The 14,070-nt window shown below is 40.0% G+C and overlaps 1 protein-coding gene across 9 annotated transcripts in view; it reads right to left on the bottom strand.

Moving 5' to 3' along the window:
* Window positions 1–14,070, bottom strand: part of TENM4 (teneurin transmembrane protein 4) — a 1,293,844-nt gene that overhangs the window by 217,735 nt on the left and 1,062,039 nt on the right. For all 9 annotated transcript variants that reach the window (XM_063326345.1, XM_063326336.1, XM_063326383.1 and 6 more), the window contains one exon: window positions 2,017–2,269. In XM_063326345.1, the coding sequence (XP_063182415.1) occupies window positions 2,017–2,269 (253 nt within the window). The remainder of the gene's footprint in view (window positions 1–2,016; window positions 2,270–14,070) is intronic.

Genomic DNA, 14,070 nt, shown 5'->3' with positions numbered 1-14,070 from the left:
AAGTGAAATCATCAAATGATGCAGAAGGATCTCTTCATGCAGGTAGAACTCCAATGTTCAGTCTGGTTAACAGCAATAATGTGACCAACCCAACTCGCAGCAAGAACGGTCTGCTTCAGATCTTGAAAACATTTCAGCCACAATGATTTCATGGAGAAGAAATGAAAGAGCCTTTAGGGATGTACTCATTTACAGTCCAACAGGAGCAGTCCAGGACTAGCAGGTAAGTGTTCTGTCTATGAACTCCTGCGTTTATTACCATGTGGTAGGGTTGTCCCTCTCTGATTGCCAACAGGATTGGACAAATGGGGGCAGGATGTTTTCAGTAAAGATCTTTTATCTCTGACATTCCTCAACTGATCCGGCAGCAAGGACGCTCCCTCTCAATTGGAAGGTGGTAGGTTCTGAGAGACTCCAGTCACATGTGAGGATGAGGCACTATTAGAACTGTATATTATCTCTTCTCCAAAGAATTCACAACCTGGTTTTGGAAAAGGCACGAGGCTTCCTCCAGAATTATAGTTGATTATTCACAAAAGGGCTGCAGGAGTGGGGCCTAAGTATTTTTTAATGTAATTCCTTTTTTTTGTTGTTGGGTTTTTTTTCAAAAGAAATAACACATAAAAGTCACTGCTTGGGTATATATGCTCAAGAATTAGAAACACAATGTAATTACTGAAACTGTTGCCAAATCACACTTGCAGTACTTGCTTGTAATTTTGTCTTAATCTTTTGGATACAGCTTCTTAGTTGGGTCTTTTTAATCAAGCAGTCGCAGAGAAATTAATTATCCTTAAATGCCATCAAATGTTAGATTGAGGTCTGTTTTGGAAGTTTCAGAGGGCCAGCAGACATAGCTCATTCTCAAAAAAGATCGACAGACACGTTCATTTTTAAAAACTATTTTCTTAGCAGAAGCTGGCAAAACTGGGTACATTTTGTCCCAGGATACAGACACAGCTACCACTGATCTCAGTGAGATTCCCGCAGGCATTGACGTGACAAATTTGGCCCCTGTCTCAGTTTTAAGTTAGTATATATTTTTTGCTGTCTAAAATCTTTCTTGTTGTTTTGAAAAGGTAAGACAAACGAGGGGAAAAAAGGCAGCTAAGTGCACAGTGTTAGGCCTGGCAGACCTCTCTCCAGGCTGAAAAAGATACCATTTATGGGGGCTAATGCCTCCAGCATCTCCAGTGGTTTCTCATAAGCAAAGGAAATGGTGAAACAAAACCTCGGGAAAATGCAAAAACTGGATTTCAAGTGGGACAGCAAGAAGTAGATGCACTCACCGTTGGATGGGAGGACTGAGGCTGAGGACTATGACAAGTGCCTTTTCCAGAACCTACATAGAACCTAAACAAAGCTACGAACTAGAGCAACTCAGTGCACCTTTGCCACATTCCTTGTGTGTTGCATAGCTGTAAATTAATTTAAATGCTAAAGGGAAGCATCATTAATTGACTGATGCCCTGCTATCCAGTGTTTCATGCTTCCTGGAGCAATGTTGTAGGACAGTAAAATGCTGCAGCTGACCTCTCCTCATTAGGTAAAACAAGATCAGCCTTTCCTCAATGATGTACTACAAAAGTATCTGCTTGATGAGGCACAGAGAGAAGGCTAAATTTTTTCAATATATTGACTGATTTCAGTTTCTTAAATAGGATATTGATTTATCCTACCACATAGGAAGAAAGACATTAAAGGAAAATAAAAGAAAGAAAACCAAGAACATTTTAATCTATGATCCCAATTCCAATTCTAAATGAGGAAAATAACCTTATGAGCAGCTGTTAAAGACAATATTTTTAGTTTATGAAAGAAGAGCAATTTCCTCTTCTCCTAGTCCAAATAAAAAGACAGAAGGAATAATAAATACGACATAAAATACTTAAGCCAAACACCAGTTCGCAGACTGAATGGCTAGCTGTACAGATGTAGAAATACAGATGTTATTTTCCATAACATCCTCAGCACGCACAGTCAGAATATTTTAAAGTATTAAAGAAAATGACCTACCTAGTCTCCAGTGGGATGTTGCTGTTAAGTAACCAGTTGTCCTGAGCATGGGCTGGCTCTTGAGTGCTGGCTGGTTGTTCTCCAGAAAGAGAGTGGTCCGTAGGAGCTGGACTGGGGTTGCTGCGTGGAGTGAAGTTCCCTCTGTTTAGGGAATTGATGGAGGCCGCATGATGTTGATTTGGGGTGTGAGCATGTGATATTGGAGGTGGTGGAGTTCTAAGTCTTGAATGATTTTGAAGGTTTGGAGGATGATCTAAAACAGAAGTAAAATATTTTTAAGGTTCATGATTTGAGTTGTTCCACACATTTCTGTCGAGGCACTCCTAAAAAGTGTGAAGGCTGGGATGCTACATATCCTAAATCAAACTCAAAAGGGTAACAAAGCCTTATTCCATATGCTCTAATGACACATGCATTGATCCCCCAGCTGGTTAGAAAAGAATAGTTCAGTTTCATGCACAAAAGTTATGAAAGCTTAAAGCACTGCAAAAAAGCTGTCCTGACAGCCAAGTTAACTCCGATGAACAACTGCAGGTTGCAAACTGCAATCTGTCTGTGATGCTGAGTTGTGATAAAGCATGAAAAATACAACCACCCTGGACAGATAACACTTTAGAGCAATTTTATGATGGATATACAGCTCCCAGTGAAGTTTATTCTGCCTGTTTTGCCAGACAACTTTCAATAGTTAAGTCAACAAGAAGACTGAGAATACATTTAATCATAGACTGAGTTTAGGTAAAGCCATAAAACTGTGTCAAGGTTATACAATTTAACAAAATCCAATAGTTTGTATTGTTAGAGACGTACTCAAACTGAGTAAAAAATGTATGAGGCATAAAAACTGAGGTGCCAGGAAAATGAAACAACATATGGTGAAGAAAGATGTAAAGATCAGAGATCTCAAACTCAAAGTATTTGTTAGCCAAGAGTCTGAGGGAGGTAAATTGGGGAAGGCAAACATTTAGGAAAGACCAACCTAGTGCTGATTATATTAGTATTTTAGGTTTTTTTATTAACTACCAAGTGTATTTTTTCACATGCTTTCTGTAAACAAAGAAAAACTAAAATATTTGATGGAACTGGAGGGAGACTGACAGTTCAGCACACTGGATGTGGGATACAGGAAACTTATTCCTCTCTGATTTTAGTAGGTTTATGCTTGTAAGTCATTAATGCACAACACTTATCTGATGCCTTATCTAAAAAAAAGTATATGGTATCAATCTAATACTTACCAGACAGACTTCTGTACCATGAAAAACTAACACTCATGTACTAATTAGAGATCTCAGAAGTGAACAAACTGTACACAGTCCTAAATTACAATAAATGGTATCAAAAATTACCATGACATTTAATGACACTTCTGAAATCTGGATTAGGACTTGGATTCAGGAGAGGAACATTTACGATACCGCTGTAGCCTCTTGGATATTTAGACACATAAAATACAAAGATGTGTGAGCTACATCCCATCCCTTCCCTCCTCACCCGGTATTGATTCACACTACCTTGCCATTAACTATGGCTGGTTATACCAAAACCTTAGGGTGGTTGAGGGGATCTAGCCAAAAAAAGAAGGTGTTAATTACAAAGGTGCCATTACTCTGCTTGAACTTGTATCCAGCTCTGGCTTTGTGAGGTTAGACATGGAACTAGGGTGTATATTCCACGGGAGAACTGAGTGGTTTTAGGGTTCCAATTCATTTTACCCTATACCCTGAAAAAGGTCAGAGGAACACCTTAAAAGTGCTGTTCTGTCTACTGTATATGAATACAATAGAGAACAAGCAGCTCAAAAAAAGGGGTCCATACTGGTCACCTACATTTGGACAGACAGATTATTCCCAGGAATCTAATGGAGTATTCATAAGTCTGACCTAGGAAAGCTCACCCAAAATTAATAATGCCATACTGGATTCGGATTTAATACTTGTTAGCCCTGAAAAATTCTGTACATCAGCCAGCAAACTAAAGGGAAGGCCAGAGCAATGACCATGGACTGTACGGACAAGGAATATCAGAACAAAATCAGTTCTGACCTCAGCTCTGCAGCACCATGTGAATCAAGGCATCCAACCATCCTTGGACTGAATATTACTGGGGACTGTAGCTTAACTGAAGCCCTGACCATGGAGGTAATAAAAACAACAGTGGAAGAATCCTACTGCTGGCTTAGCTGATTTGGTGACTCATTTCCCACTCAACATGCAGCAGCCATGACTGCTTGGCTAAGTCCTCTCTGCTGAGAGGCAGAGGAACACGGGAAGATAGTCAAGGAACGCACCAAAAACTGCAGTCTCGGGAATGTGCTGGTTGCAGACAAAGGAAGACAGGAACAGTGTATTAATTCCAGTCTGAGAGAAATGAACATAAATAGAGGATTTCCAGTTTTTAGGGCTGTCAATCTATCACCGTTCACAAGAACTTAATTCATCCCAGAGAAAATGACTTGTCTAATCAGGACCAACACACCAAACGTTTCCAAGACCAGTTATTTGAGTTTTTATTACAACTGATGCCAGAGATGAATACTCTGCGCAGACAGGAAGGGGGGGCGATGGGTGAATCCTGGAATATGCAATAGGTGGTTTGTGAAGTTCTCCTGCTATCGGTTGACTTTCGCTACTGGAGATACCAATTTCAGACTGTGACTCAGAGCCTGTTTCCAAAGATCTGTTATGTAAATTCCAATTTACACCCTATTATTGCAGACACATTGCAGATGCTATTATGGATAATGCTTTTGAATCAAGTAAAAATGTGTCATTTTCATTCTCTATTTGCATACCCTCTGTGATTTCTTTGCTAAGTACAGACAGCACATCTATTTTACTCTGGTCTATGTGATTTTTCACAGGATTTTATAGCTTGTATTTCTTTTTTTTCTGACATTTAGGTAGCTTTTCCTCCCAGAATATTTTTAATTTCATTCATATACAAATTCTGAACGTTATGTCTGAGCATCACTGAATTTAATATACCTTGACTAGGATTAGCAACTATTTCCCTTGCCTTACAATCCCTTTTTTTTCTTCTTCTCAAGTTAAGGAACATTAGAAAAAAGGTGTAGATGAAAGCACAAGCTATGAAATCTTCCTACGGAAAATTACTGCAGCTGTGCAGGATTTTCTTGACGCGACAAAACTATTGAGGTTCTTACCCTCTGCAGTCACCAAAGATCTTATGGGATTTGCAAAAGATAAGGGAATCCCACAAAGTGATTTACTTCTTGATTTCCTAAAATTGCAACTGTCCCCTTATTTGAACATGTTCTTTTTAACTTGTTCCATAATGTTTGAGTGATATAAAGTGTGTGGTTATATTTCCCCACAGGAAGGAGAACCTTAATGCGGGCTGCAGTGGCTCTCTTACATCATGTATGCGCGTGAGTCTTATACAGTGGGAAGATGCACTGATTATCCTGCTATATATTATATTTCAATGCTAAATATTTATATAAATATTTATATTTGTAGGCAGCACTGAATTTTTGCAGATCCCACCGCATCGGTAGGATACATGGGAAGTCAGATACAGCTTTCTACATCTAACAGCAAGCCTTTATTGGGGCAACAGCACCACAGGAATTCAGAATCCTTTATAGAGGAGCAGGACATCATGGCTTCTGCACAAATTGTACTAGGTTCCCCAAGATCTTCCTTAAGCAGCTATAAGATGACTAACTGTGACTATTTGGAAGTTATCTTGGCTTACTCCAAAAGAGGTATTTTTCAAAATTTTCCTCCTCGCAGTTTTCCTCTTTGATTTCCAAAAAGACATGCAGTTTATCGTTCCCTCTCTACTTCTTGTCAGAATGAAAAACCCAAGAAATGCTATTCAGAAGGGCCAGCTAAGCTAACAAAGCACCGAGGAATAAAACAAACACCTTGTAAAACAACCACCCCCTCCAAATTTCCAATAGCCTCCAGCGTCGAGCCTATGGGATGATTTCTGCTTTGAAGGGACAGCAAAAGAGATCTATCACAGCAAAGGAGTCCTCTCAGCCTTGGCCACCAGGTGCCAATGAAACAGAGTTCCAGAGATAAAGTCCAACATTTCTAGAAGACAGGCTGGCACCATGGAAGTCTAAATAGCTCAGAACTTAATAAACACCCCTGTAAGCCTCATTTTCTCTAATGGGGCTCCAAAGCGTGTCAAGCATGAAATATGTAAGTATTCAAATGTAATGAAACATTGGAAATCTGATTGCAAAAAACACCAATAGACATGTAGTTGCCTTTGTGTTGCTTTTTTGTTTTGCTTTTTAACATTAAAATGTCATTGACTAACATTGGCTTGGTAACCACAGATAACGCAGAGCTGAAAGATAACTCAGTTAATGAAGCTTGTACTTGGCACATATTAGAGAGCCTTGACAGAATCCTGTGAATGAAGTATTGAATAAATGTGAACCATAAAATGATTACCAATGAGGAGCTAATATGACAAAATTTGAATAAAAGGTCTGAACCCCATGTTCCTTTTCTTTCCCTTAATCTTTAATGAGTAGTACTGTTTTGAAATTAGTCTATGTAACAATTACACTTTCTGATTCATTAGGTTTTGGGATTGTGTTCAGGGCAAGTGTGCTAACCTCAGCGTGAAAAATACATTCTCATCTTTTTTTTCCCAGCTTCTCCTGTTCCTCCGCACATTTGTCATTTGTATGTCTGCTCATATTCAGACAGCCTGATGCCTGACTGGTGTCTGGGTTAGGTACAGGAAATATTTCTCTTTACTCACTGCATATAGTGCCAGGTGGAATGAATCACTCATTGCTCCCTTGAACTTAAACTCCACAGTAGCCGTGATGACTAACTTGGTAGTGTGACTTTGGGCAATTGCGCTTGTACCCACACACAGGGAAAAATCCTCCCTCCACCCCCTGTTGCAGAGAAAACAATCTTTTTTAAAATGATGAACTCTGCATTCAACTGACAGAGCAGCTAAGAGCTTTGCTCAGCTCCAGGACCATGTTTCAGCCTGCTGCAGATGTACACTCGCAGCACTCACACCCCCAGCCAGCTGAAATTACCTTCAGAGGCTCCCTGTCCCTTTGGGTGACATTGGTTATGGGACCTGGGGTGCCTTCCCTAATTAATCTGATGAGGCACCTAAGGTCAGGTGGACCATGAAAGACTGAACTGGGTCTTCCTCAGCACCCTTGTAGGGGGGCACAGAGGGTTTGTTGTTAAAAGTAAGACAGCTTGTCAGAAACAGGTTCCCTGTCAGACACATGGCAAGCCAATGATGGCATCTGCAAAATGAAAAGCAAGCAGAATATTTAACCTCCAAGTTGGCAGATAATGGAAAAATATGAGGATAAAGATCATAACGGGAGATGTTGTCTGCTCAGAGGGTACCTTGGTGGCTTCTGGTGACAGCCAGGATCAACTACATGGACTATATGATCTGAAAGGTTCCTTCCAACCTAGGCAATTCTATGATTCTATGAACTCAACTGCAGACCAAGCTTTTCTCCCATTTGCGTAGAATCCAGCTGAATATACACCATATGGACTGAGCTGAAGCCATGTGCAAAGGTGGCACCTCTTGTACCAAGCAGGTCCATCTCAGGGCTGTTACTGACATTCTGCAATCTAGAGAAGAATTTCCTCCTTCAAGAAATGTCCAACAACAGGCTCTGTCTACATGGCACAGTGAGACAGTCTGATGAGGAAGCCACGCTGCAGGATGGTGACAGAGATGGAGAGAAACAGGTCACTCAATATTCAGATGATTTAGCTGCAGAGAGATTTCTGTTTTCCCTCACTAGCACTTAAAAACTGGAATTAATGATACAATTTGAGTGACTGAATCTCTCCTTAAGAAGCATATCCACTGAATTTGACTTAAGACTAGCTTCTCCTACCCTCAAGAGGAGTGTGAAATACATCTTTCAATGTAGCAACATCTTGTGCTGCTGGTTTTCAAAAAGCTAAGCCACAAAACGAGAGCAAATCGTAAAAGAAAACAGAGAACTGATATATAATCTCCATTAAGTCACAAAACAACAATATGAAAGCTACCTTGATGTTTTCTCTCTATTTTATTTTAAATAACAGCATAATAGGGAGCTGCTGTTCCATCAAGGACTCTCACCACAGAAAAGCGTAGTCCTCACCATGCAGTTAAAATCAGCAGCATGTATGTCCTGGTTCTAGAGAGTATTCTGGTTCAACGGGTCTTCTCAAAGTTGACCTCTTTGAATCTCAATCTTTACAGCCTTGTATCTCACTGGTACTTTGTCATGCTATACGCATAGACGCACAACTCACCATGTTTCATGGATGATTAAGGCCAAGGAAAAATCTTCCTGTGCACACCTGTATTATAAAATTTGTGCAGTCTTTTATCTAGAAAAATCTCACAAGCATTGGAGACTATTTAATGGAAGAAAACATCTACACAGATGTAAATAGTTTTGAGTGTTTTTCTAAATGTGCAAGTTGGACACTGGATTTGACATAACCAGTGCTACAACAAGTGGATATCAAAAAAGCTGCAGAACATAAAAACCATAGTGAATTTGCATGACAACACTACCTGCAGTGTCCCTGTGAATGTCTCCAGCCACTACCCACAGCTATTTCAGACACTGTTGGTACAGCTACATATCCCAGGACCAGTGAAAAAAGGACTCTGTAACTATAAAAATCTAAACTTGAACTCCAGCAGTGTACAATGTATAAAAAATGCAATCGTTCTTCCTCTTGCAAACAGACTGTAACAGCAGCAAGTGGAAATGGAGGACCTCAAAACCAGGCAGCAGATAAAATGGCACCTTGTTGCTGACTGACAAGTCTAGGCTTTGGAAACTATGAGGACTTCATTTTGAAACGTTTCCAGTTACACCTATACTTAAGTAACTTCACTTGTTTAGATGAATTACAGCGAAAGTCAGGCCCACCTGGATGGTATGTGTGCACATGTAAAACTAGTTGCAGCTCCTCTCCAGCTGCACAGATTAGCACTTCATTGGTTTTACTGCTCCTAGAAATCAACAGGTGCACCGCATCAAGTCCAAACAAGCCATCTCCTCTGCATTTTTCTCATCAAATGTGTACATTACATGCAAACTTTCCCCCCAAGTGCCAAAGTGCCTTTGCAAAAGCAAAATATTGACTTTTGGGTTTTAAATCAATTTTTTGTTTGATGCTAGGCTGTCAAGCCTTGGCTGTACATAATCAAGGAGAGCTCTGGGTGGTTGTTTTTTCATCAGTGCGCATCTGATTGAATTGAACGCTCTATAAGTAATGCTTTTAAAAAGGTCCTGGTCACTATCAAAGGATGATATGCAGACTTTTAACCCACGGTGTTCATTATTTAATTTAATAAAAGGGAATCACAGAGTAATAAAATTAAGGCAGAGAATTAGTATTTAGACTCTGACAGTTTATGAAGAATCATTGTCTTGGAGGAAAGTGGACAAAATCCCAGAATATCTAGCAGAGTGTAAATAAGTTACTTAAATTTAAATAACATATTTAAGTTCTTAAATGAGTAACTGGAAAAATGGGAAAATAGCCTCTACGCTGCTCTACTAAGCAAATTTTATTGCAACCCTGGAGACTGGATTTTCTGCTGGGCTTACTGAAAAGGAAAACCTTTTACTACCCTGACACTATACGCTGGAGGCAACAGTCGCCTTTGAAGGCTCACGCTGTTGAACTGATGGCCTTTTTGGTCTAGGCATATGAACAAACAAATAAACATATATTTCTATATATAACAATGCATCATGATAGCTCCTTCTCTCTCAGAAATGCCCCAAACACAAAAACTGACCATGAGCCTCACCACTCTGATGAGATGCTGCCGTCACCCACGTTGTGCCCTCAGCCCCTCAGGTGTGGGTTCTCATGTCTGGAAACCCATAGTTACAACTCTTTAATTTTCAGGAGGATGCTCAGATCACTTTGCTGTGCCATTTTGACAGCACTCATGGCTTCCATGAGCTCCCTTCCAGCTAAGTGACCGAGGATAACCCCTCTCCACTGCATCTTAATGAGGGACAGCATCCTAATGTGCGGTGAGAAAATCCATTGGCTTGAGTGAAAGATGGCGCATCCATGCTCTGATTTTGAGTTGCTACAAATCACACTCATGGAATGTTTCTAAACACGTGTGCCTAAAACTGCAACCTACCTCCTGAAGGTCTGGGAGCCTGCAGCTCTCTCTTTTCTAAGAAAGAGATGTAGCAAGTCAGTACTTCTGCAAATGTGTGCCTTTTTTGAAGTGTCAAAAGGTGTATTCAGTTCCCCACATTTTAAACGTTGCAAAGTATGCTATATCAACCCTAAAACCCATCTGCAGTCAGCCAGGATAGCCCAGTGGCTGAGGATTAGCAATGCCTATGCCACTTGGACAATTACCCCTCATGAGTCTCCTTTCAGTAGTGTCCAACTTGCACAGGCTCAGCACAAGCTGCTGGGTGCCACTCCTCATGCATAAAAGGCCTGGAGAAATGGAAATAACTCTCAGGGACACCTCCCACTAGATCAGGTTGCTCAGAGCCCCGTCCAGCCTGGCCTTGAACACCTCCAGGGATGGGGCTTCCACCACCTCTCTGGGCAACCTGTTCCAGTGTCTCGCCACCCTCATGGTGAAGAACTTCTTCCTAACGTCCAGTCTGAATCATCCCATCTTTAGTTTTAATCCATTCCCTCTAGTCCTACCATTACCCAACACCCTAAAAAATGCCTAAAAATGCCAACAGCCTAAAAATTTCCTATAGTAACATATGGTGACAAATATATAAACAAACAGAAAACCCCACAGTTCAGCCTTGTCCAAACCAGACATGATTAGCTGGTATAGTTACACTGGCAAATTTCTGAATTGTTTGTGTAAAGCAGTTCCCCAAACTAAAGCACATCCACAAAAGGTGCCTTTGGCTGCTGTAATAGTGAATAAACTTAGGATTTTGCCAGCACAGCTCTGTCAAATATTATTGGCTTTTTTGTTTTTTTTTTTTATATCTATATTGGAAAAGCTTTGAAATATAGACCTGATCTTTGCCTGTTTCTCCCTAAAAATAAAATGAACAGTCTGTATTTTGCTTACGCCCTTCAAAAATCTTATCTAAACTGCAGCGCTGGTGTGACTTAGCTGTACACAAACAAACAGGACTGACAGATCCCCAGCTCCATCAGCAAAGTTGACTGTTTACAGTAACTGAGGAAATAGTCTGTTTTATATAATTTTTAGATCCAGAGACCATCCTTTTGCAATTATGAAGTGATACAACTTCCATGCAGTTCGACTGGGTGACAGGACCGGGTATGCACTCTTAGTGGCCAGGGTGAAAGATTATTATGCTGCAAAAACACTTAAAAAATTTACTGTATTCAGTGTTAACTTGCAAGCTTTGGGTCTTGATCCTGATCTCCAAGGGGCATGTAATTCCCAGAGCCACCAGGGAGTTGCACAGCACAGACATCTGAAGGAGGGGTTTGTCCCCTTCCTTTTTGTTTGCACTTGTCCCAGGGCTTGTGAATAATCAGCCTCTGGAAACACACAATTCCATTATTTCACAGCAAAGTGCTTATGGAATGTGACATGATGTGGTGTAGCACAATGCCAACAAGCACCAATGATTTTAGTTATTTACTCTAGAGCAAGAAATAGGGAAATTTCACATTGGCAGCAACTGAAATAAACTATTTCAAGTCTTTGCTGGCAAACGCATATTTTTTCATTACTTTGGATCAACTTCTGTACATACTGCCACTACGATGCCACCAAGCAGAGCTACTGCACAGCACAGAACTGGTTCGCCAGTTTTTCTTTTGTTACCCCTTCCTTACACCATCCTCCTTTTATTTATTTATTTTTTTTCCTGCCTTTAAAGTTTTAACAAAGACTTGTCTGTTAAATACCTCCAAAGCCCAACATAAACTGGTGACAATTCTATCTGACAGCTGTGACTGACATGACGTCTGTCACACTGATTAATACCTACGTCCCCTGCCCCATCCACTGCGTATACAAAAGCTGACTGATTTCCTTTGGTGAAAACCATGGGTGCAGTTAAGTGTAAAATCTCTCTGCACAGGTGGAAAACCTTCTTCCCTTTGGCACAGGAATCTGATTTGTGAGAGCTGGGCTCCATGACCTTTCCCTTCAGGTTCTATTTGACATTCTCGGAAGCACGATGGCAGAAGGCTGCGCTCCAAATAATTCTGAAACAGACATAAAACTTTTATATTTTTATTAACACTTGAAGAGGCCACTAAAAGAAAATCAAAACTATGAATCTGTCAAGACACCTCTCAGCAATGCTGCACTTTGTTCACAAAAGTACCATGATGGAAGGGCAATGATGTAGTTTATCCAGAGCGTATGTTTGTCTGTCTATTCGTAACGCCTCCACCCCCAAATATCTCAGTACTAATTAATACAGTCCCTCTGGCAACACACTTCTGAGAGGAAATATTCACAATGAGTCTCATTTACGGTTAGTCTCATTTATCACGTTCGTTATTTTTGCTTCTACGTTTTTATCATATAAATCTCTAGCATGTAACAAATATCAACAAAACTATAAATACACATACACCTAAATATTAATAGATCATCAAGACATTTCTATATGTTCTGATGTTAATTTTTTACCCTGTGTCTCTGAATGTACCTTTGTATATCTATCTGCCTTGTTACAGACAGACAGATGTGTACAAATGTATACGGTGCTACAGAGACAGAAAAAGCATGTTATAGTTAAAAGATTTTGATCTCTTCTTAATTCCTGCTCTTTTTTGTTCCCCTACCAGGAGCTACTGCCTTTACTGGCATCGTACATTAAAGTGATGCTTGCTGCCCATCAACTTTCGTCTGGGAAAATGGGCTAATTTAAAATGAATAAATAAAAAGGTTTCTGGTAGAACAAAAAGACTGCCTTAGCTTTTCTGAAAAAAAATTGCAAAAAAAGTTGTTTCAAAATTATTCTTTATTATCCTAGTGCTTATTGAGGTTTTCTTCCGTACAGAAGAAACTGAGAAAAACCACTGTACCAGGCTATACAGCAGTTATTGTCAAGTGCAGAAGACAGAAAAAAGTTTAAAAGAGGCCTAACTATTTCTGCAAGCCATACTTTGTAGACACAAGGCTACAAACTGTCCATGTGTGAAACTGCCACTGGATTACTGATGGCTCCAAGTATGCCAGTAGGGAGATTTTCAGATGCCCAAACAGAAGTTAGGTACCATCTCCCATTTATGCCTGTGGCACTGTGCCACTCGGTGACATCTGCGACCTTGAAAAATTCACCAAGAAAATTTTAAAATCAAGCCCTGAATTAACAATATTAGTGCAGACTCCTGAAGACTTTGCTGAGCTTGTTTAATAACGTGCTTTGGAAATAGCTAGTCCTAGCATTAACTGAAGTCCAATATTAGCTGAAGATTCCCCCAGCATGTGGCTGTTGAGGAGAGTGACAGTGCACTCAGATAACACTTTGGCATGAAGCGTGCGACTTTAAAGCTCAGTCAGATTATCGTGAAAGATGAATTTTCTAAGGTTCTTTTCATTACTTTCTGTAAGTGCTCTTGACATTCTCTGAAGCAGTTTAGGAGCTTCCTAGGAAAAATGTCAAAATAAAGTAATAATTTTCTTATAATATTGTTCAACAAAATGTGAGCACGGCGTGATTTAGCAATGAAGATCAGCAACTTATGAAGACGGTGCACACATGCACACACCTATATATTATCGAGGGCTTCAGTGTGATCAAAACAATAAACAATAATTTCATATGTGCATTGTCAAAGGACTAGAACAACTGGTCGTCGGTGTAGAAAGGGGATTTTATATGACCTTCAAGTATCCCGACAATATACATTTCAACTATATAGGAAACTTCCATTTCAAACACTGGTAGTTATTCACTGAGCAAAACAATTTATACTGGCTTCGTACTGGAAGCATTTGCTATAAAATTTATACCCCTCCTAACTCTTTTTAAACAGAACAAATCAAGTTCAGTATGGAGTCGTATTAAAATACTGCCTTGCTTTTTTAGGGACAATCATGTTAAAACTAGTTTAC

The sequence above is a fragment of the Chroicocephalus ridibundus genome, chromosome 1, assembly GCF_963924245.1.
Source record: "Chroicocephalus ridibundus chromosome 1, bChrRid1.1, whole genome shotgun sequence".
NCBI classification, from domain to species: domain Eukaryota; kingdom Metazoa; phylum Chordata; class Aves; order Charadriiformes; family Laridae; genus Chroicocephalus; species Chroicocephalus ridibundus.
This window is presented reverse-complemented; position numbering and strand designations above follow the sequence as displayed.